The following is a 23532-nucleotide window of genomic DNA, read 5'->3' on the forward strand; positions in this document are numbered from 1 at the left end:
GCTTTTAACAAATCTTGTACCAAATGTTCCAAACAGGGTCATTTTGCTAATATGTGTCGCACAAAAATGAAACATAATAATTACAAACAGAAAAATAGAGTAAACGCAGTAGAAGAAAGCTCTCAATCCGAAGATGAAGTGTACATATCCGCTATAAGGTCTGGAGAAAAGAAAAACTGGACAGAAAAATTACAAGTTGGCAATTTAAGGATTACAGTCAAACTAGACACAGGAGCAGAGTGCAATGTGTTACCAAGACACTTGATGAACAAAACAAAGGCAATTTTGAAACCAAGCCGAACAAAAAATTTAATAAGCTACACAGAAGACAAGATGGCAGTTCTAGGTGAAACAGAGCTACTATGTAAATTAAAGAATGAAGAAACAAAAATAATATTCAAAGTAGTTGAAGAAAAAGTTTCTCCAATCCTAGGACTTGAGACCTGTGAAAAATTAGGACTTGTCGCAAGAGTCAAAACATTGAAGGTGAGCCAATATACTGATAATATATTTGAAGGATTAGGCTGTTATAAAGATTATGTGTATGATATTGACCTAATTGAGAACCCAAAGCTTGAGATTAAACCGTCAAGAAGAGTACCCCATGCTATAAGAGCCGAAGTTAAGCAAGAACTTGACAGGATGGTAAAGTTAGATGTCATAAAACCAGAAACGGAGCCAACTCCTGCTGTGAGTCCTATGGTAGTTGTCAGACAAAAGGACAAAATAAGAATCTGTATAGATCCATCAGATGTCAATAAAAATATCCTCAGACGTCATTTTCCACTCACAACTATAGAAGAAATTTCAGCTGATATTCAAGGTTCTAAATTCTTTGCATTATTAGACTGCACAAAGGGGTTCTGGCAAATTAGACTATCAGAAAGAACACAAAAAATATTAACATTCGCTACCCCATGGGGAAGATATTCTTTCAAGAGACTTCCATTTGGAGTTTCATCAGCACCAGAAATATTCCAAGAAATATTAACAAATCTACTCAGTAATATAAAAAATGTGAGAGTATCGATCGATGATATTTTTATACATGCAAAAACTAAAGAAGAACTACGCAAAACTGTTGACAAAGTCATTGAAATATTAAAGAAATCTGGCTTCAAACTTAACAAAGACAAGTGCATCTTTGAAGCAACCAAGATAAAATTTCTGGGACACATTATTTCAGCTAAAGGTTTAGAAGCAGACCCAGGCAAAGTAGAAGCTATTCAGGCAATGAAAAAACCTACAAATAAAACCGAGTTACAGAGACTGTTAGGAATGATTACATATCTCAATAAATTTATCCCTAACATGTCGGATTTGACAAATCCACTTAGAGACCTGTTACACAAGAATACAAGCTTTACATGGGAAATTCATCATGAAAAAGCTCTTGATAAAATAAAACAAGTGCTTCAAAATCCCCCAGTATTGAGAGTATATGATGTCAACAAACCTGTAACATTGTCTGTAGATGCAAGCTCAAAAAATCTCGGAGCTGCACTTCTCCAAGAAGGACAACCAGTAGCCTATGGAGCAAGAGCATTGACCAAATCTGAACAGAATTATCCACAGATAGAAAAAGAAGCGCTCGCCATACTGTTTGGATGTAAGAAATTTCATGAATATGTTTATGGTAAACAACTGACAGTAGAATCCGACCATAAACCACTAGAGACAATATTTAAGAAAAACATACAATCAGCCCCCGCAAGACTTCAACGAATAATGTTTAACTTAGCACCATACTCACCCAAGGTATTATTCAAAAAGGGAACTGAAATTCCATTAGCAGACTTCCTTAGTCGAGACTGTGATGCGTCTAACTTGAGATATGATCCAGAAGAAAACTTAAAAATCGCAGTTATACTACCTATGTCTCTAGATGCTAAAGAAGAATTAATTAAGGCTACTAAAGAAGATCAACATTTACAGTTACTAATGAAGACTATAAAGCAAGGATTTCCTGAAACCATGAAAGAACTACCTACAGAACTACAACACTATTTTAACTTTAAAGAAGAATTGAGCTATCTGAAAGGAATTATATTCAAAGGTGATAAGATTGTTGTTCCGGCATCACAAATCCCTAAAATGTTAAAAAATATTCATCAAGGACATCTTGGTATACACAGCTGTTTGAGAAGAGCTCGACAATTTCTTTATTGGAAAGGACAATATAATGATATCATAAAGCTAGTTAAAGGGTGCACCGTCTGCGAACAAACACAAAGAGATAACATTAAAGACACAGTCTTAGTTAAAAAGCTTCCTACACTTCCATGGCAAATAATTGCTTCAGATTTATTTGAATTAAAAGGAAAAACTTACCTTGTTATATGTGACAGCTACTCTGGATATATTGATTTTCAAGAGCTAAAAAGCCAGTCGTCATATGAAGTGATTGAACAACTTAAAAGATGGTTTTCTACCCATGGTATACCAGAAGAGTTACAAACTGACAATGGAACACAATATATGTCTAGAGAATTTAAGACCTTTCAAAAAGAATGGAGATTTAACCATGTCACATCTAGTCCACATCACCATCAAGGTAATGGACTTGCTGAAAGAGCAGTTCAAACAGCAAAAAACATACTAAAAAAATGCAGCATTGACAAGTCAGACGTGCAGCTTGCGTTACTGAACTGGAGAAATACACCTAGAAATGACCTATTAGGCTCACCTAACCAACGACTTTTCAGCAGAATTACAAGATCACCAATACCTGTAAGTGACAAATATTTAAAACCAAAAATCATACAAGGAGTCACAACTGAACTACAGACATTAAGAGAGAAACAGGCCAATTACAGTAATAAACATACTACAAGACCAGTAAATTTGGAAATTAATGATAAAATCAGACACAAGGTAGCTCACCAACACTGGGAAGGGGCGAGAGTAATAGAGAAGCCCAAAAATCTACCAAGATCTGTTATTATACAAACAGATAAAGGACAAATTTTACGAAGAAACTTAAGTCATTTGCACAAGACACAAGCTGATATTCCCAGCAACAGAATAGCTGTACCTGAAACTAAATACACAGAAGAACCAGTAGTACAACAGATGCCAGCTCAAACTCAATCACCGGGTGTTCCTGCAACAACCCCAACAACTACACATCCATCAGAGATGCGAGAGATGCTTAGCTCTAATAATACACAGAGTTCTAATATGGTGACACAACCAGCGACTGCACCACAAGTCTCAAGATATGGTAGACCTATAAAACCTATTAATAAACTCAATCTCTAATATTGTTAAAAAACAATAAGTACTGTAGTACTATTTCATGTATCTTAATCATTAACATTAAGTATCAGTTAATTATAACTTGTTTACTATAATTTTATAAGAACTTGTTCAGTAATCATTTACATTAACATTGTTAATTAGAACTGAATGCTTTGCCATGTATCTTGTTATATAATCATATGATAGATATAATTTTTTAATTACTGGATAAGTAAAAATAAAGAAATTTAATACTTTAAATAAAAATGTTCATTCATAGTGTATACATATATTTAAAAAAAAAAAAAAAAAAAAAGTTTGGTTTGTTATGGTTGTTTAGTTTGTTTACAAAGAAAGGGAGATGTGAAGTATAAACATAGATAATAAATAGTTTTCATTTCATATATTATCTGTTGTCACTTTGATTCTTTGACACTTGTACGATTGCGCTATTATTCATTGTTCGTTGTTCAATAAAACCGCTCATCATATTTTCTCGGACCTTTTATTTAACAATCACTACGTTGCAGTTAGTGTCTACGAAACTGCGTATACTTAAAGGTTGCTTAATTTCATTTTAAAGAATTTGTATAATATGGCTCAGAACAAATTTAATAATAGGAAAAAACTGTTGAAATAAATAAACATTCTCTTCAATTATGAGTGTATTAAAACTTAGCATTAAGTATTCAAATTCATAAACAACGTATCCTATTAACGAGTTTTTTTCGCTGTTCGAAAGAACAGAGTGTATTAAAAACCATTGCCCCTTTGCCAGCTTACATATTTGATATACTATCACCATCCCATGTTAACACGACCACTGAGGCTCCCCAAATTCGAATCATTAAAAATCAAAGCAGGGTAAAGCCCCTATATGATTTTCTACACCACAAAGCACATTATACTACAAGTATCATATTGTGATTTCTCACGGCAGCTTAGGCGGATTACCTTCAGTTTTATAATTCCAATAAGAACCAACACTATGGTATAAAACTCTGCTTCCATAATAGCATAGCGGTTCGCGACTCCACATTAAAATAAATGAGAGCCATTGAACATTTCACGAGGGTTGAAAGTATAAAGTAGTGGGTTTACTCCTACCCCACTTATTTTTAAGGCTCAGCGCTGCTGGAAACGATGTTTGTTGTTTTGCTTCGAGTGTTCCTTTGAACTTTTATGAGGAATAATATGGGAAATGTGAATTCTTTCATGGATGAAATATGTTAGTGTAACTTTGTATGTGTGAACAATGAGCAATGTGGCGGGTTAAGTACGGAGAATGGTTTTGGATACAGTAGGAGAACGTAACGTAAGAATTTTGTTAGTAGACTGAAGAATGAAGTGGAATAACTGCAGGATAGTTGGATTTGCAAATAATTGTCTCTTTAAAACACTCGATAAAACTGAGAACATACATATACATATTACATACTGCATAGTTATTCTTGCTAAAATTAGGTACCTACACAACTTAAATATTTACTTAGTTCATTCAATTCAGATTGTTTTTTTTTTGCTATTTTTTAAATGATACAATGAATTTGTTATTTAATTGATTCTATCGTGATAGTAGATATGTCACGGCTAAAGGTAGGTGAGAACATAAACTTAAGATTAGCCGGCTAAACTTAGGTTTATTTTCGACGAGGTGTTAATGTTAGTTTGTTCTATCTTTAGCCGGCTAAACTTAAGTGTAACCGCAGGCCCGTGGCTAAAAATGTCGGGGTGGGTAGATTTGGTTAGCGCCGGGCCGGTGGAGGGCTTGAGGGGCCCGCACAGTGCCAGAAAACACTCGCCCTGTTCCTTACATGTATTATAGTAACCAAATCTACCCACCCCGACTCAGGGCAGAAAGCTGGTGGCTAGGTTAGGTTAGGTTAGAACTCTTAAGACCCGCACGAGCCGAGCGAGCGCAGCGAGCGTGCTGCGGCAGCAGCCGGCGAAGTGCCAGAAAACACTCGCCCTGTTCCTTACATGTATTATAGTAACCAAATCTACCCACCCCGACATTTTTAGCCACGGGCCTGCGGTTACACTTAAGTTTAGCCGGCTAAAGATAGAACAAACTAACATTAACACCTCGTCGAAAATAAACCTAAGTTTAGCCGGCTAATCTTAAGTTTATGTTCTCACCTACCTTTAGCCGTAACAGATATAAGTAAAATTGTCTCTTCTCTGTAGAAGCTGCTTTCCGAATTGAGAATAGTAATATCTACATTTTAGTAAACGCTTCTAAAAGAAGTCTAGTCGAACAAATAAATATTTGAGTTGATATTCTTTTCTAATATAACACTAGAAAGGATAAAAGCTATTCTCTATGCTAATTTAATATTCGTTAGCAGATTTATTTTGAAAATATTTTTATCCTATACGTGGACCGTCATTATTTAAATAGGGGAGAAGTCTCAAAACTTTCTCTGAAGATTATTCTATCAACCTTTGATAATAAAAATTGTACGTGAGACTATCGAAGTTTATGCCCATTTTTTGGTGTCTAAAAAGAGTTAGAAAGTAGGAAAGTGTCTAAAAAAACTATTTTTTTCGTAACTTTGTATTCGTTTAATTTAATAAGACTCCGATCGACACAACTGTAGTAAACCTATACGCCATAGAATAAAAACGTATTTACGGCACCTTCACTTAGTAATATTAACTATATTGAACCATCATTATTCAAGTAGCACGAAATCATTTAGGTATAATAAAGCTAATTAAATACTCATGCAATAAATTATGTTATGTCTATACTAATATTATAAAGAGGAAAGGTTTGTATGTTTGTATGGTTTTCACGCATAAACTACTGGACCGATTTTGATGAAATTTGGCACAGATAATCTTTAGACCCTGGGAAAGAACATATGCTACCTTTTATTGCGAAATATGTACCACGGGCGAAGTCGGGGCGGACCGCTAGTAGTGTATATTTGTATAACCTACCACTGCACCGTAGCACTGTAGCCATAACTGTAGCACTAGTAAATATGTAGAGAGCTACGCCAGCAATATACACAGTATAAATGAGGTAACCAAAATTTGTATATATGTATAAGTAATTAAAAATAGTTAAACTGAAAATTTATTTAAATAATTTAATTTTGTGATAAATTTTGTTCATTGTTTTATTATTATTGTATTGTTGTGAATCTTACAGAAATGAAAATGTGGAACCATTTTTTTTTAATATGCACAACTTAAAGTTGTTTTAAAGTAGACGAAAGATGGAATCATATTTCAGACACTTAACGACACAATATCACACCCACACATTCAACTATTCCTATAATAAAACGAATAAAATGTATGTATATTGTCAGCAATTTACTTATACACAGAACCTGATTTCCTCATTGCTTACAAATAGTCGAGAAGAAATTTAATAAATCACCATTAAGGACTGGCAGCTATAATTTAGCTCACAGTTACTTGCAAACTAGCGCTTCAAATTGACGCTTTTGCTTGTGAAATTGAAAAAGTTGAAGATAACTAATTTCTCTCTCTATTTTTGCTCCATTCATAGCTTCGTGAAAGATACTTGTACGTTACTTTTCATTCATGGGACTGGTTGTTTTGTTTTGCTATTTCTTCTCCTTTGATAGGTATATTTTTGGGTGAATATGTAGGTAAATTCATATTAATATTATACTTAAGATAAAATTTAACTCAGGAAACGTTTCAAAATGAGTTTTTGTTGTAGAGATTGATTTTACATCACCCAAAGAGGACTAGTGTTTTTTTTTTTATTAGAATAATCATGGAAATAATATGAATTCCTTTCTGAGATGAAAAACATTTCATGTTTACGAAACTAATTTCACAATACATAGCGTACTTTTAAGTTACATTCAATTATACAGAATATAGATTATTAAAATATAATAATTATAATATAATAATACTAGCGGTCCGCCCCGGCTTCGCCCGTGGTACATATGAAAAATAGATGTTGGCCGATTCTCAGACTTACCCGATATGCACAGAAAATTTCATGAGAATCGGTCCACCCGTTTCGGAGGAGTATGCAGACTAACATTGTGACACGAGAATTTTATATATAAGAGATATTATATAATAATTTTACACGATAATATTAAAATGTCACGTAAACTGTCATATACGTGTAATTAGAATACGTTTTTTAAATGGTAGTTTAATACATTATTCGACGAATAAGTTTTAACCAAGGATTGAAAAATCAGCCCTAAAACATACAAAGATATCCAATCTTAAATACTACTCTCAAACCGTTCGATATCATAAAACTTAGCGATTTGACATTCGAATTTGATACGGGCGACAACTTTCGTATTCGAGAACTTCAATCGCTTTTTCAAATTCACAACTTTTGAGGGGCTATCTCGGTAACATTCCAGGTTGTTATAAATTCGCTTTTGTTAATTAAATATCCCATTTGGGATAAAATGAGGAGGCTGTAACGTTACCACAAAATGTTTAAAAATTAAGGACGTGGTTGCGGTTAATGGAATATTTTTGCACAGTTTTCACTAAGGTTTTAAAAACGTAGATTATATTTTTTTTTTTAATATGGCACTGTTTTTATCTATCGATGGATGACAAACGCAATAACTTCTAATATACATATGCTTATATTACTATTACAAAATATACATAATATAGTATCTACCTACAAGCATAATATGTTTTACCAAATATATTTTGTGTCCTATTACATGTTAATATCATCACAATCACAAATAACAATATTTCACCAATATCGTACGCTTTAAAAATAAGTGCCCAATATACAAATGGAATATCGAGCAGTTACTTTCAACTGAGACTTATTCCTATCGGAATTTCTGGAACAATTTCATTTGCTTCCATCTTAAACTACGCTTTTAGTTTTCAACGGATTTACGTTACCTTTGAAGTTATGTTAACTTGCTTAATTTGCTTAGTTATGTTTTGATACACGTGTATTTAGAACTAGCTGGTCCGCGCGGTTTCACCCCCGTGGCTCCACTCCTGTTGGTCGTAGCGTGATGATATATAGCCTTTCTCGATAAATGAGCTATCTAACACTGAAATAATTTTTCAAATCGGACCAGTAGTTCCCGAGATTAGCGTGTTCAAACAAACGAACAAACAAACTCTTCAGCTTTATAATATTAGATTAAATAGGTACTTTATAGAGATTAACTGTCTGTTACCATGCTGTAAAGGTATACAGGGTGACTTGTAAAAGGTATAATAGTTTTAAAGGGTTGAAAGTACAGCTAAAAATATCAAATATTTCTGAAAGAAATAAGTTTCGGCTAGGCAATATTTTCTTTACTCCAAATGAGCTATACTTTTACCCCTGTAAAACTATTACATCTATATCAAGTCACCCTGTATGCTAAATAATTTGTATTGGCTTGATCCCTATTTCTGTAAAGGAATAGCTAATATTATTAGATTTACTTTAGATTAGAATTCCTATCCATCCCTCTACCCTTTTGTTACCTGTGCTAACAATTTATTTAAGTTGTTAATACCGCATTAATACCTATTTCCCACATTTAAAATTCCATATTGTGTTGAGTATAAACAAATTACTTTATATACTTACCTATGAAAGTCATTTATTAAATAAAAAAGACGGGTTGCACTCCGGGAGTGCCGGCAGAAGTGAAAACTTGATTATTAACGTTCAGCATGTTTGATATTTTGGAATGGTATCCGTCTTACGCATGGAATATAAGGGCTAAAAAAAATCCGTCTTACGCTTTTTCGATCAGGCCACGTGTCCTGACGCGAGTTTAAGATTTTATACCCAACGCCGCTAAAGAAGTTTTCACTTCAAAAATTCACGCAGGTACGACTTAAAAAGTTAAAACGCTTTCAAAACAATCTGCCCAAGCCATAACGTCTTAAAACATCGTTTAAAAAGCATTACACAACGTTTAAAATCCATTGCATTCGTATAATGGCAGAACCGACGTAATACATAAATAAATGCAGCAAAATTGAACTCCGGGCCCAGTAAATCTCATCTTTCTTACTCAAAGCAACAGAATAAGCGATGTGGAAAGCCTTTGTGGCGGTTTTGTAAAGTTCAAGGCATTCTTTCAGTTTATTATTAATTTATGGCCATTACAATGGATCAAAGCTTTTATGTTCCTTGAGGAGTTTTTGTTGTTCCACAATTTTCTTGAAAAATTTGCTTCACTTATTTGATACTAGTTTTCCACCCGCGGCTTCGCCCGCGCAGTCAAAGAAAAACCCACATAGTTCCCGTTCCCGTGGGATTTCCGGGATTGCGTTAATTTCCCGGGATAAAAAGTAGCCTATGTCCTTTCTCGGGTATCAAAATATCTCCATACCAAATTTCATGAAAATTGGTTCAGTAGTTTAGGCGTGATTGAGTAACAGACAGACAGACAGAGTTACTTTCGCATTTATAATATTAGTATGGATTTAGTTAATACAATGGTACTTTAATTAACGTTTTTTAACTGTAAGGCATCTGTAAGGACTTCTCGTACATTATTTTGATTATGTATCTTATAAATCTATAGCTTGTTGTCATAAGGGCTTTTCATGCGTATTATGATGGTATTAATGTAAACTTATTAATGTTCAGAACGCGTCATGGCTTTTCTTCATAGTCACAACGCGACCAGGGGCCTTAGACAAAGTAACAATTAAAAAACGATAACGAAGTTAGAAAAGGCAAAAATGTATGGGATTGACATACGCCGCGTTAGATCACGTGGTCTATCTAATGTCAATCCCATACATTTTTCCTTTTCTAACTTCGTTATCGTTTTTTAATTGTTACTTTGTAGGCCCATGATCGGATAGCATTTCGGCCACGATACGAATTTCACAAAGCGGTTTGTTTATGATAATTATAACGCATTTTAATTAGAGTCGTTACACAAATTTTGAATCGTGTATATTTCACTGTAACTACGACACATTGCACGTTGTGAGTAATACCTACCTATTTCGCTCCAAGAGCTAATACATAATACATAAATATTGTCAAAGAACCTTCAAGATACTCTTAATACAATACCCACTATTTATTGTTAATACACATTTTTATATATTTCTAAGTCGATACTTGACGTCACATCAAAAGGGACGCTCAGCGGAGTACACTAATCCATTTATGATAAAAAGAGTATTTCCTCTAGATGCTCATTACTGCGTAAGAATTGACCCTATACTTATTGGATGGGAAACGAATTATAGCACGAAGCAACCCTTGTGCGTATCGTATATTTATTGAGAATAAAATATAATAATGTAGGAATATAAGAGGTAGTACAAATTATATTCACACTAGCTTTATGCTGCTTCGCCAGCTATGTCTAAAATCTAATAAATTATATAATAAATAACCTTCCTCTTGAATTATTATCTATAAAAAAAACGCATCGAAATCCGTTGCGTACCTAGTTTTAAAGATTTAAGCATACATAGGGACAGAGAAAGCACTACGTAGAAATAATAAAACTTTGTTTTATACTACGATATATAGATTTTCTATATTTTTCTTGGCTATATAACATTTTTATTCAGGTACTTAATATGAAGATAGACACGATTATGGCACAAGGAACAGGAATAGAATTGAAATGCCATTTTTCCGATTAGCTAAAGTTAAAAATTCATTTATGGGTCAAGGTATACGCTTATACAATAGAATTCCTCACAATATTAAAGAGTTTAGGAGTTCTAAATTTAAAACTTACATAAAAAATGTACTAGTTCAGAGAGCGTACTACAGTATTCAGGAATATATGGACGATTAAGACCCATGGAGGGTTGTCGCGTAAAAACCACAGGACAGTTCTTTGGCATATTATGTAGTTAGATATAAGTTACATATTTTGTAAATTTATTGACATTATTTTAAAAGAGCAACTATGGAGTTTCTTGCCGATTCTTCTCAATAGATACTGCTTTCCGAATCGGTGGTAAATGTTAAAAATACTATGTAATGACGATTCGAAAGTGCTACTAAATAGTAGTCTAATTGAATAAATGAATGTTTGAGTTTGAGTTTGAGTTTGAGTTTGAAGGGAACAAAAATGATGAAGGCTATTTTGTACGAGTGAGATATGAATGAGTGAAACCACGATTAAAAGCTAGTTATTAATAATGCAACTTAATTACTTACTGTTGCCGTTGCACGTTGTATTCACAAATGTGTTGTTTAATATTACTGTTCCATAAACATTAATATCTATTATCTATGTTTAACAATTACAAAAAGGAAAATAGTAGCAGGTACCTACGCAAAGTTTAAAATTTATTTTATAACTAGCGGTCCGCCCCGGCTTCGCCCGTGGTACATATTTCGCAATAAAAGGTAGCCTATGTTCTTTCTCAGGGTCTGAAGATTATCTGTGCCAAATTTCATAAAAATCGGTCCAGTAGTTTATGCGTGAAAACCATACATTTTATTATTTTTATATATTACATGCAAACCTTTCCTCTTTATAATCTTCTTATATATAAAATTCTCGTGTCACAATGTTAGTCTGCATACTCCTCCGAAACGGGTGGACCGATTCTCATGAAATTTTCTGTGCATATCGGGTAAGTCTGAGAATCGGCCAACATCTATTTTTCATATGTACCACGGGCGAAGCCGGGGCGGACCGCTAGTTTATATATAAAATTCTCGTGTCACAATGTTAGTCTGCATACTCCTCCGAAACGGGTGGACCGATTCTCATGAAATTTTCTGTGCATATCGGGTAAGTCTGAGAATCGGCCAACATCTATTTTTCATATGTACCACGGGCGAAGCCGGGGCGGGCCGCTAGTATTAGTATAGATACCTAGTATAGATAAACACGAAACACTTAACTTAACTTAACACAGACAAGCATAAAATCCTACTAATATTATAAATGCGAAAGTTTGTGATAGATGTATGGCTCTTTGTTACTATTTCACGCAATTACTACTGAACCGATTACAATGAAATTTTGTATGTAGGTAGCTGAAGACCCAGAATAAGAGAAAGGCTTTTTATCCCGGAAATCCTACAGGAATGGGAACTATGCGGGTGTTCTTTGAAAACGTGTGAAGCCGCGGGCGGAAATCAAGTAAAATGAATATTAAAACATTCAAAATGTGACCTCTTACTCTTATTAACCACAAAGAATAAAACTAAAAATAGCTAATTTCAATACTTAACTCAGTTACCGATGTTCGTAAATTGGATAGGTACTTGAAAGTCAAATTTCGTCAAAGGCAAGTCCGGTGATGCGATCTAATCCCCTCACGGTAAAGAGTCGGAACGATATTGGCTCGGACTTTTGATAAATAGTTTAATCTAGTTTGAATTTAATTGGAGTCGTTTATTTCATTAGAAAAGTCTTGAACAATGATTTGTGATTGGAGCACGCCTAGTACTAAAGTTTATTTTAACTAAGTTACGTTAATGACAATATTATTACGATACTAGCTTTCCGCCCGCGGCTTCGCCCGCGTTTTCAAAGAAAAACCTGTTCCCGTAGGATTTCCGGGATAAAACCTATCCTATGTCCTTTCTCGGGTATCAAAATATCTCTATACCAAATTTCATGCAAATTGGTTCAGTAGTTAAGGCGTGATTGAGTAACAGACAGACAGACAGAGTTACTTTCGCATTTATGATATTAGTATGGATTCGTCGAAGATATGTAAGGCTTATTAATATAGCATGCAGTTTTGTTTCTATTAAACTTAATATTTATTTAAATTCATAATTAAGGAATTATTTGTTGTTTTTATTTTGTACGTACGTAAGTATGTTTTGATTTTATATAGGTACTGTAACAATTTTAATAAATTGATAAATCTATACTAATATTATAAAGCTGAATAGTTTGTTTGTTTGTTTGAACGCGCTAATTTCAGGAACTACGTCCGATTAGAAAAATTATTTCGGTGTTAGATAGCCCATTTATCGAGGAAGGCTATAATATATATTATCATCACGCTAAGACCAATAGGAGCGGAGCAGTAAAATATAAAAGTAGAGTAAAATATAATTTAATACCAAGTTATACATAAAATCTTTCATCAAGCACAAAGCGTAAATTTCTCCCAAAAACAGTTCCAAATAATTGAAGATTGAGTCAAGCTCGTTTGCACAAGCCAGCTTCGTACAACACTGGCCCCGTCTTCTGTTTACTCTCTAACTAGATAACGTCCTAACTAAGTCAAAGTTGAAACCGGATATCTATTCTAATATTATAAAAAGGTTTCGCTGTTTGTGTATGTTTGTAATAAATTTAGCTACTTATATTCTTGATTGTATTCTAGTTTTTTTTTATCACGAAACCCAAGAAAAACAGAAGCGCGAACTACCTACATATTATTTTAAACCTATACCATTAATAATCTGTACAATTTTCTTTGTTTACGAGTTATCTTGTCAAAATAAAATGCTTGTGCAAGTCAGTCTATTTTACCCAACTGATTAACTCGCATAAGTTATAACCTTTTTAATGATTATATTATTTCACTTCATTTACATTGTTAAAATGTTTCTAGTACCAGCATAACAGAAAATAGGTTTATAAATATACGTGAAAACAATCTAATTTAAAAATGAGATAAAATAAATGTTCGAAAGAATTTTCTCTCAAACACGTTACTCGTGTAAAATGAATATAATTGAGTCTCAAAATCGCAACTAGGTTTCAGTGCAAAATGTCACCGGTGTTTTATTGCACTGTCCTTAATTATAAAACACTAATGACCGTGTGTGTACGTGTACATGTACGCGTATGTGTGTGTGGGTGAATAATTAGTGTGTGTATACGTGTATGTGTATGCACTAGTGTATGCTTACGCATATGTATGTACATGGGTAAGTGCTTCTGAATGTGTTGTTTTTGTATACGTTGATTCTTTGAAACATTTGTGGAAGCCGGTTAACCATAATTAGGTAACTAAGGGTATATAAACGTACATTCATTTGAAACATACTAAAGTATTATATACTTACATAACAAAAAATATTTACACTATTTATTATACCTACTTCAAGTTATAAGCTATTTGCGTGATTTATTAAAAGGAAACTGTCTGCAGTAATTTTGATATAACAGACTGACACACGACAGCATTTCTTATATTAAATCTTTACCAGCGAATACAAGTTAGCCTTGCTATCCATTATTAGCTATGCTATACTTGAAAAGATTTTCTTTCTCTAGCGCCTATTAACGTTTGATAAATAAGTAGGTATTTTATTTTTTAATGCCTACTCTGCGTTGATAACATTGTCTAGCGGTTCTTATATTATGTCTTGAAACTATATAATTTATTCTATACAATATAGTGTATTGCCTATTCCATGTATTATCAAACTATGTATTTAGTACCTGCGGTATTAAAATATTAGGGAAATACAGACAATGTCAAATGTAATAAGGTGGGTATCTCAATTAAATCTCTAACAAGTTATAATCGATAGAACATGTTTCCAATAATTTTCATTTCGAAGTATTTACGTTAAATAAATTTACTCGCTTATAGTATGCACAAGTCTTACGCCTTTCCATTTCCACAGTTATTAAAGCATCTACAGACGCTCCGATTTGGTTGGTGCCAACCATATTGGAACCGACATGGCAACCATTCCAACATTGCTACAGATTGTCCGACGGTTGGCCTTCCAACTGTCAGTTGACCATAGAGTAATATGTCAGTTGACTATAGTACGAAGAGAATGGGCTAAATTCTACTATAGAAATAGAGAAAATTACAGTCATATGCGGCTCTTATAACTTATTTTTTAAGGTTTTTAATGTAGCCGCACTGTCAATTTTTTTAATACTTCTAACATAATAAAATACACTTGATTTCTGGCATCTCTATTTGCGTAATCTTTGTTACTTAAGTCCCACAAACAGGGAAAGTCTTTATATAGTTCCAGTAATTTTATTAATATGTCACGTTCGGTGACCGTAACTCCCTCGGCGTTCATGTTGACGTCCTACACCGGCGGCGTTGCAAATGTGAATGAGCCAATTACCTATATTACTCTATGGAATGAGCCGATTTGGTCGGAACAAAGCTTCCAAACGTTCCAATTTGGTTGGATCGGATAGGAAGTTGGTTTGGTCGGTATTGCTGGCGCATCCGACCACGTCAAACCAATATTAATAATAATTATGTCGGACCGACCGCTCTCTACACTTTCCGATTTGGTCGTGGTCGGATGGTTGGCACTAGGGATGTAACGATACCGATACCGATACCGATATATCGGCCGATATATCGGCAAGCCGATATATCGGTATCGCCGATAATAAATCAACCGATACCGATATTTTTTTATTAAATTCTTTCTTTTCTTTTATGTTTTTGCATTGTATTCATTCATATTGTTTAAAACTACTTTCTGGCCACAGTGATCCGAAGTGAGTGTATTGAGAATATTTTTCTCTAAACAGTTGCAGTCGCAGTATATATTATCAATACAGGTTGCAGAAGTAGGTGTGATTCGTGTGGGTTCATTAAAAAGTTTATACAGATTAAATGACTGAAACAAATTAACAATTCGTGTTGCTGTTTGTGTTTGTAAAAGTATATCAATATTAAAATCACCACATACTATAACTTTTTTTTTACTCCTGCCTAGACGCTTTTATATTTCTTCCATGACTGTCTCAAACATATTATAGTCACTGGAAGGGGGTCTATAAACGCAAACAATAATATAACGCTCCAGCTCCACACAGGACAGTTCAATGGTCCGTTCTACAGTAAGACTAACAATGTCAGTTCGTTCTTTACATTTTACACTATCATGTACAAAAATAACAGAACCTCCGTGAATAGCCTGTCTCCTAAAGTAATATTTCTGTTTATATATTAGTTATTTATATATTCTGTTTCTGTAATAGTGTTAAGGAAGAGCGGAACCTCCAGACACAAGCATTTTATTTGCTTACTAGGAGTGTTCCAATCACAAATTTGTTTATGTAAAGGAAAGAAATAAATAATTTTGAATTTTTTTAATTTTTAACGTGATAACGTTTTTAAAATCGTTTTAGTCGGGTGACATGTTCATAAACTTGTGTCACACCAAAACCTCACGAGCGCGATCGCAGGTATAACGAGAGAGAGACGGACCGATCTCCCGTTTCATCTCGAGCGCTGCCACTGCATTATGTTATCACGTAAACATCTCGATCGTAAACCTACTTTACAAACAACCAATTTTTTTGATATCAAATAATTCAAAAATCCGCGCCCAATGAACGATGCGGGAGGCCGCCCGCGCGTGCGCACTTTGTTTTCTGAAAAAACTCTACCAATATAGTAAACTTTTATTAGGTACTGATTGTATGTGTATTACTTAAAGTTTAACTGACTTCGTAAAATAATAATACTAAAATAAATGGTTTTGTTGTTTTTTGATTTGGCATTTTTATTTGAAAGAATACGATTAACAGTCGTCTCTGTTAAATGTTGGTAACTTTTTATGCATAATTCACTATTTATTTTTCTACCAAGCCATCGATATCGGTATCGGTATCGGTATCGCCGATACATTACTACAAATATCGGTATCGGTATCGTATCGGCAAAATCATGTATCGTTACATCCCTAGTTGGCACCAACCAAATCGGAGCGTCTGTAGATGCATTTATACAACACAATAAAAATATTGAAACTCGATGTTATATTAAAAATATGATTAAATCTCAGCCGGTGCACGCGATGGCTTCAGAAAACGTTTATTTGATACTAATTGTATCGTCATTTTCTTTTTAATGAGAAAATCTGCTTTAGACTGAGCTTTTATGGCGTTAATTCAGTATCTATTTTAAGAAAAATAATGTTGTAAAATATATATAGAAATATAGATATAGATAGTAACAATAGAATGATTATTAATAACACTAAAATGCCTTTGAGAACACTTAAGAAAAACACTTTAGAAAGAGAAAATACAATTAGAGACAGAGTAAAAAAACAATTAAAGTTATAATATGTATTTTTTTAACAATATTTTAGTGGACAAACAAGAAAGCAATGCGCTATAACTTACCATTCTTAATTACACAAATTAACTTAAATTGTATATCTAACATAAAGGTTTTATCTAACATGAACATAAATTTTTTATCTTACCTCCACATGTTTCCCTGAAATCTGGACAGCAGTCGCCTAATTTCAAACAGGCGTGATCGCAATAACACGGTTTGTCAGTCAGGTCCTCAATTATTGCATTTTGATGCGCTTTCTGTACGACACACGAGCTATCCCGGCCCGGGCAACACAGATTCGCGTCTCTGCAGTAATTGGCGCCACACTGACTTGTCAAAATTACCGCGCAAACGAACCACAGATAATGACGAATCATTTTTTTTTCTAATGTCAAACTCGTTGCGTGCAAACTTTTTGGTTTCTTTATTGAATTTTATTGAGCTAATTTATTATATTTTTTAATAGTTTGTATGTGGAATCTGAAACAAAAAAAGTAAAGTTATTCAAATGTTTTTACAATACAGGATATGTGTCTAAAAATAAGTTGTGTTTTGATAAATTATTGTTATTTATTAGTACAGTTGAAAAAATATATCCTGCCTCCTGTGAGGTTTGAACTCACGACCCCTGGTTTACGAGACCAGTGCTCTACCACTGAGCTAAAGAGGCTACATTGGCTCGCTTCAAATTACGCAATAGAACCTTTTGACACTTAATATGTTATTTAAAAAAATTATAAACGGTAATCATAAAACACATTCAAACTAAAACAACTAACGTTAATAGTTGGGGTCTAACGTGTTCTATTTGACTGTTGATTTAAAAGCAGTTGCCTCTCGACTAAAAAAACGATTGTTTTCTTCGTATCTTTATACGAAGAAAACAATCGTTTTTTTAGTCGAGTTGTAATCTACCTCTACGTGTAAGCCAAGCCTGACAGTGGGCAACACTGGTCGGGACAGCAAACATGGGTATATTTGTTAGTCAAATAAAGACATATTGTGTATAATCCGGATTTGAATAACGATGCCCCTGTTTTTGGGATCACGGGAATTTTTACCCTTCAATAACATGGACTATTTAAATATTTATGAAGTGAAATCTTTTGTGGTACGAAAAGATGATTTTAGTTATGCGGTTTAAGATGGAGAATTTAAAGCTATTTTTTGTCGTACGTTTTAGGAACATTGTAGTTTTATCATAGTTTGATATTTCCTACCTAAGATACACCTTTCTAGTTTTATAAACATACTAGCTTTCCGCCCGCGGCTTCGCCCGCTTTGTCTAAAACATAATAAATCTTTAAAACTCCGCATCAAAATCCGTTGCGTAGTTTTAAAGATTTAAGCATACATAGGGACATAGGGACAGAGAAAGCGACTTTGTTTTATACTATGTAGTGATAGTGATACGAATGCTTTGTCAAGCTAGCTTACCTTATAAAATAAAGTCAAATATTTTAAATAGGTTTATAGTAATTATGGGAGAGGGATCACATAATAAATACTGTTCTTTTATATCAATTAATCTGTAAAAGAGGGAAGGAGTGTAAAAAATCGACTCCATTTAACGAAGCCGGCCATAATCGTATAAAATAAATTTTGTTAGATTAATTACAATGGTTCATTAAAAAATAATTGTTTGAGACGGAACGGAAATGCGTGTTTCGTAATTGCTTTTTATTTTTGTTTATTTAATTTGCTTCGTTATTTTTTTACAAGCCATAACCCGGTAACATAATTAACATAATAATAAGATTTTTATGTGAAATTAACCAAGTCAGTAGCTAACTACCGCGACCGCATTACCAAATACTACATAATATAGCATTACTTACATCTACTTTATGCTATCTCTATTGAATTTTTCACCAAAATAGGTGTAGCCATTTCGTTTATTAACCAAAACGAATAAACAAATACAATTCAATGATACGAATTCATTATTTATGTAGTCAATAGCTTTCAATTGTCCCCACAAACACGCCATTTAATTTGTGTACATGTAGACGACAAAAAAAATATAATCTTATTACAACGAAGTCCAGATAGCAACTTTTCTATTATACATATTTAACAAAAGCGCTTATTTCTCTCCAACTGTTCTGAGACCGTTCTTAGATTGTACTTACATTAACAGAAATAAGTCGGATTATTTGTAGGACATAATAGATGTATTTATTCTATTTAACCTTACGTTAGTTATATTAGATATGTATATTATTTTGGTGCTATAAATAAGAGAGTCGAGGATAAATCACGACATTTAAACCCAAAAATAATGCTGTCTACGAGATATTGAATCTAGATTCTAGTAAGCATTTCATTATAATTGAAAATACAATAACACCTGAAATAAAAGATATACAGGTAAAGGGTTAATTTTTTCCCTAAAATAGATATAATTGATATATTCCTTGTTTTCTAAACCAGTAAACATGTTTTAGGCAAAAGTCACGCATAGTTTAAACAAAATAATATTCGCCAACTTTACTCTCATTACGACGAATCTAACAAGACATCCAACATCCACAATCCACATCCAAAAAAGTCGGATGATTGTCGCTTATTTGTGTGGATTATTCCATAAATAAAGTTAAGTCGCACGTCTATATTTTTCCTGTCGCAAAATCCGCCATCTTGGACGCGTTTGACATCTACGTGACACTTCCATACATACTAGACAATTTATGAATTGACTAGCTTCGCTCGCGTTTCCTGTACCTTCTTACTTCTTACACGAAAGTGGTACCCTACTCAACATTGCAGTCTTACTAAATAAAGAGCATGTGTGCCGGGCACACGTGTCAGAAGTGAAACTTCTTTGGCAAGATTCAAACACACCAAAATCGTCGCCTTACCTACTCCATGCCTTACTCCATGACGTGGGTTCATGGCGGTATTGTCATGATGCGATTCGAAAGTTTACTCTCAACGCGCCTAAAGAAGTTTTACTTCAAAAATGATTCTAAAAAAATTGTAAAGTCTAAAAATATTATGATAGTTTCACCCATGAGCGGCGTAGATTAATTGGGCCACTGTAATAACTATCTAAAAATATTAAGTATGATAGTTTCTCCCTGATTGATCCCATGAGCGGCGTTAATTAATTTGGCCCCTTGTACCTAATTCTGTTTCATGAGCTTTACTAGGAAGGTTTACTATGAAGAGGTGCCAAAAAATGTCACAAGTCTACTTATAATCTTTTTAAATTATAAGCAATTTAATACATTATATATACTTAATCCAACTTTTGAAACTTGAAGCTAACTTGATTACGAGAAGTGTTGTTTTCTTGTAGTAAATTGAATGGTAATTATAAATATTTCGAAATATATTAAATTACACATTACACGTTTATGAATTACCGTGTTCTAAACTTTTCACCACATGCGATTTACATATTAATGGATGTGGCTTTACCCCTGCTTTGAAATTACAATCATAAACTTAGAAGAACTTCGTTAAGTAAGGATTAAGTTAATTTTCAAGGCATGGTTTATTAATTTTAGGCTTCGTAGGGTTTTGTAAAAGTACCGATACATTGTTTTTGAAAATGGGACGACTTTGACAGCTGTTGCACGACTCATGATGCGAAGCATCAGAGAGTGCATGCTTTACGATCGAAAAATTTTTTTCGCCTCATTTTTGCAGCTATTCTTATTATTATAGCCTTGTTAGTTCACGGAATCAAGATATTTTGCATACTATTGTCGAGATAATTTAATGGAGATTAATCCCATACTTTTTAAAAATTGATTTACTTCAATATAATTGGAAAAAAACACCGAAATAGGTCAAAAAATTTTCCTGTCCGTCATGTGTGAAACCTGAAAACACTATAACTTGTGAAAAAATCCATCATTTGAGCTAATTTTTTTTTAAATATTCTAATCGACGATTGTAGGTCACTGAATGCGAATGATTAATTAATTCAGTGTCGTTTAATTGCAATTAATAAAAAACGAAAACTACAATAAGTTTTTTTTTATATATTTCATAATTAAATGAGCATTATGAGTCGTGCACTTTTGGATTTTCCAAACTTTTTTTCTTTAATTTATTTAAATTTAGATTAAGGTATAAACTAACATTATAATATTCCTAAAATTTTGTTTCTGACTCCGAAGTATGCTAATATCTATACTAATATTATAAAGCTGAAGAGTTTGTTTGTTTTAATTACAACGTAAGTAATTAATATTTATTAAATTAATATTTATTAAAATTATATACACAATATTCGCCCAATTAACGATAACTTATTATTGTACCTAACATTTAATTTCTTGTCGCAATTATTGTATTAATAGGTTTATAAGAATTTATTTCGAAAATATTGTATTTTACCCAAACGAAAAAGACAAATTTATAAACCCTTTCGTTTAACTGCAGGCAATTACGTGATTACAAGTATTGACCACTGCCGTCCGTTGCAACATAGAACATAATACATATTACATTTTGTAAAATTATCTTTCACAATATTATTGCACACATACACAATTTGTACGTGTACACTATTTGTGTAATATGAAAAATGAATCATCATTGCGTAAATTATTGTTATTCTTTCCTTCTTCCAAATTTAAATAATGCAGAGTTACCCATATCATCTCTTCAGCATATTTTTTCAGAAGTAAAGATTTATTCCGTATTTCTCTAACATAATAATCATAGTCTTCTCAAATCGTACAATCTAGTGATTTCCAGTTATGTTCACGCATAACCATAACAGTCAGGAAAAAAGCTATCAACCCGTTATCACAACCTTAAACCTTTATGTACGCCTTTGAATACATAAAAGGAGGCAGTACTTATATAGCATATTGGCGATACTTATACCACAGATAATGTAATAATAGTACTTCATATAATCTATACCAATATTATAAAGCTGAAGAGTTTGTTTGTTTGAACGCGCTAATCTCAAGAACTACTGGTCCGATTTGAAAAATTCTTCGCTGTTAGATAGCCCATTTATCGCAGGCTATAAGCTATATATTATCATGCTTAGCAGCAGAGCAATGCGGGTAAAACCGTGGAGCACAGCTAGTTGGAGTAGCTGTATTGGCTTCATATACTATACGTTTGTCGAAGTGGTAGTGATTCAAAATACGTCATTAACCCACTATCACAGTCTGTGATCACAGTCATGTTAAAGGTTGAACATTGACACAATCATTCTTGTACTCATCTGGTTTCATTTCTTATCTATTAATAGGAACAGCGTGTTTGCAACTTTGCAAACACTAGATATTATTATAGCAGAAATAAATAAAACAACATATGAGATTTGATTTGTTGTTGATTTGTTGTTTAGATTTAAGTATGTATAACCACAGACTAATAATAATATACTACGTATGTATAACTATTTTTTTTTCTCACTGTATAATAACACCTTTTATAGTTTAATTGTACGCATGTGATGTTTACCTACTTAAATTGTGCACTTAGTTTTAAGATTATTTTTTTTGTATACTTGCTTATTTGTGTAACAATTACTGGTAAACCTAAATAAATAAATAAATAAATAAATAAATAAATGTGTTTAACTTTAAAAATAACAGTCGCACTAAGAAGTAACAGCCATAGAAGATATATGAGATTTTAAATATACCTAGTTACTGAATAAAATATAAATAGGTTTTTAATTTAGACTGATTTATTACAGTCAGTCACGCAATAAAGCTTTTTCTAATAATACCAAAACTTACAAAAAAACAATTACTTCGTTTAATTGTATTTTAATAGTAGGTACCTAGAGGTATATTTATAACGACCAGTTTTTTTTTTTTTATAGTGGGGAAATCTTCCAAAGATACCCACGGCCCCCGGGGATGGAGCCAAGGGTTATGTCGGATTCTTACCGACTAAAACCCCACTGTGTTCCGTCGAGCCGCGCAGTTAACCGGGGCCGCGGGTACTCTTAGAAATCGTCCACGAATAACGACCAGTTACGATCATAATAAAATAATATAATATATCGTATTTTTTCTTTAAATTTACACCCTCTGTATACACATAGGATCACGAACCACAACGCTCTAAGATTAGCTTCTAGCTCTCAACTATAACCTAATACTGCAATACATAACCTAACTTTGGTTTCAACTCCCTCAGGCCATATACAGAAACGTGGGGTATCACTTGAAGATAGCCAAAGCTAGTTTAATGAACCGACATAGTTTATCTTAGAGAAATTATCAATATATACATATTGTGAACTATTTTCTAACCAACTGCGAAATTGAGGTTATCTTTCGACCCGTTCTTAGAATTTATTAAAAAGCAATAGAATTCTGTAATAAAACAAAGTAAGTT

General features: G+C 33.2%; 1 protein-coding gene and 1 non-coding gene across 2 annotated transcripts in view; both read right to left on the reverse strand.

Moving 5' to 3' along the window:
* The window catches only part of LOC149478698 (somatomedin-B and thrombospondin type-1 domain-containing protein-like), a 46442-nt gene that overhangs the window by 13709 nt on the left and 9201 nt on the right, over positions 1–23532 (reverse strand). Inside the window, exon 2 of the mRNA XM_089708685.1 lies at positions 17351–17685. Within this exon, the coding sequence (XP_089564811.1) occupies positions 17351–17582 (232 nt within the window). The 5' untranslated portion in view covers positions 17583–17685. The remainder of the gene's footprint in view (positions 1–17350; positions 17686–23532) is intronic.
* Positions 17804–17875, reverse strand: TRNAT-CGU (transfer RNA threonine (anticodon CGU)). The gene has a single exon. It is a non-coding gene; the product is annotated as a tRNA-Thr (tRNA).

This window comes from Colias philodice, chromosome 21, assembly GCF_061535455.1.
Source record: "Colias philodice isolate Cphi_HAF_F1 chromosome 21, ilColPhil1 Martin Lab GWU primary, whole genome shotgun sequence".
Classification (NCBI taxonomy): domain Eukaryota; kingdom Metazoa; phylum Arthropoda; class Insecta; order Lepidoptera; family Pieridae; genus Colias; species Colias philodice.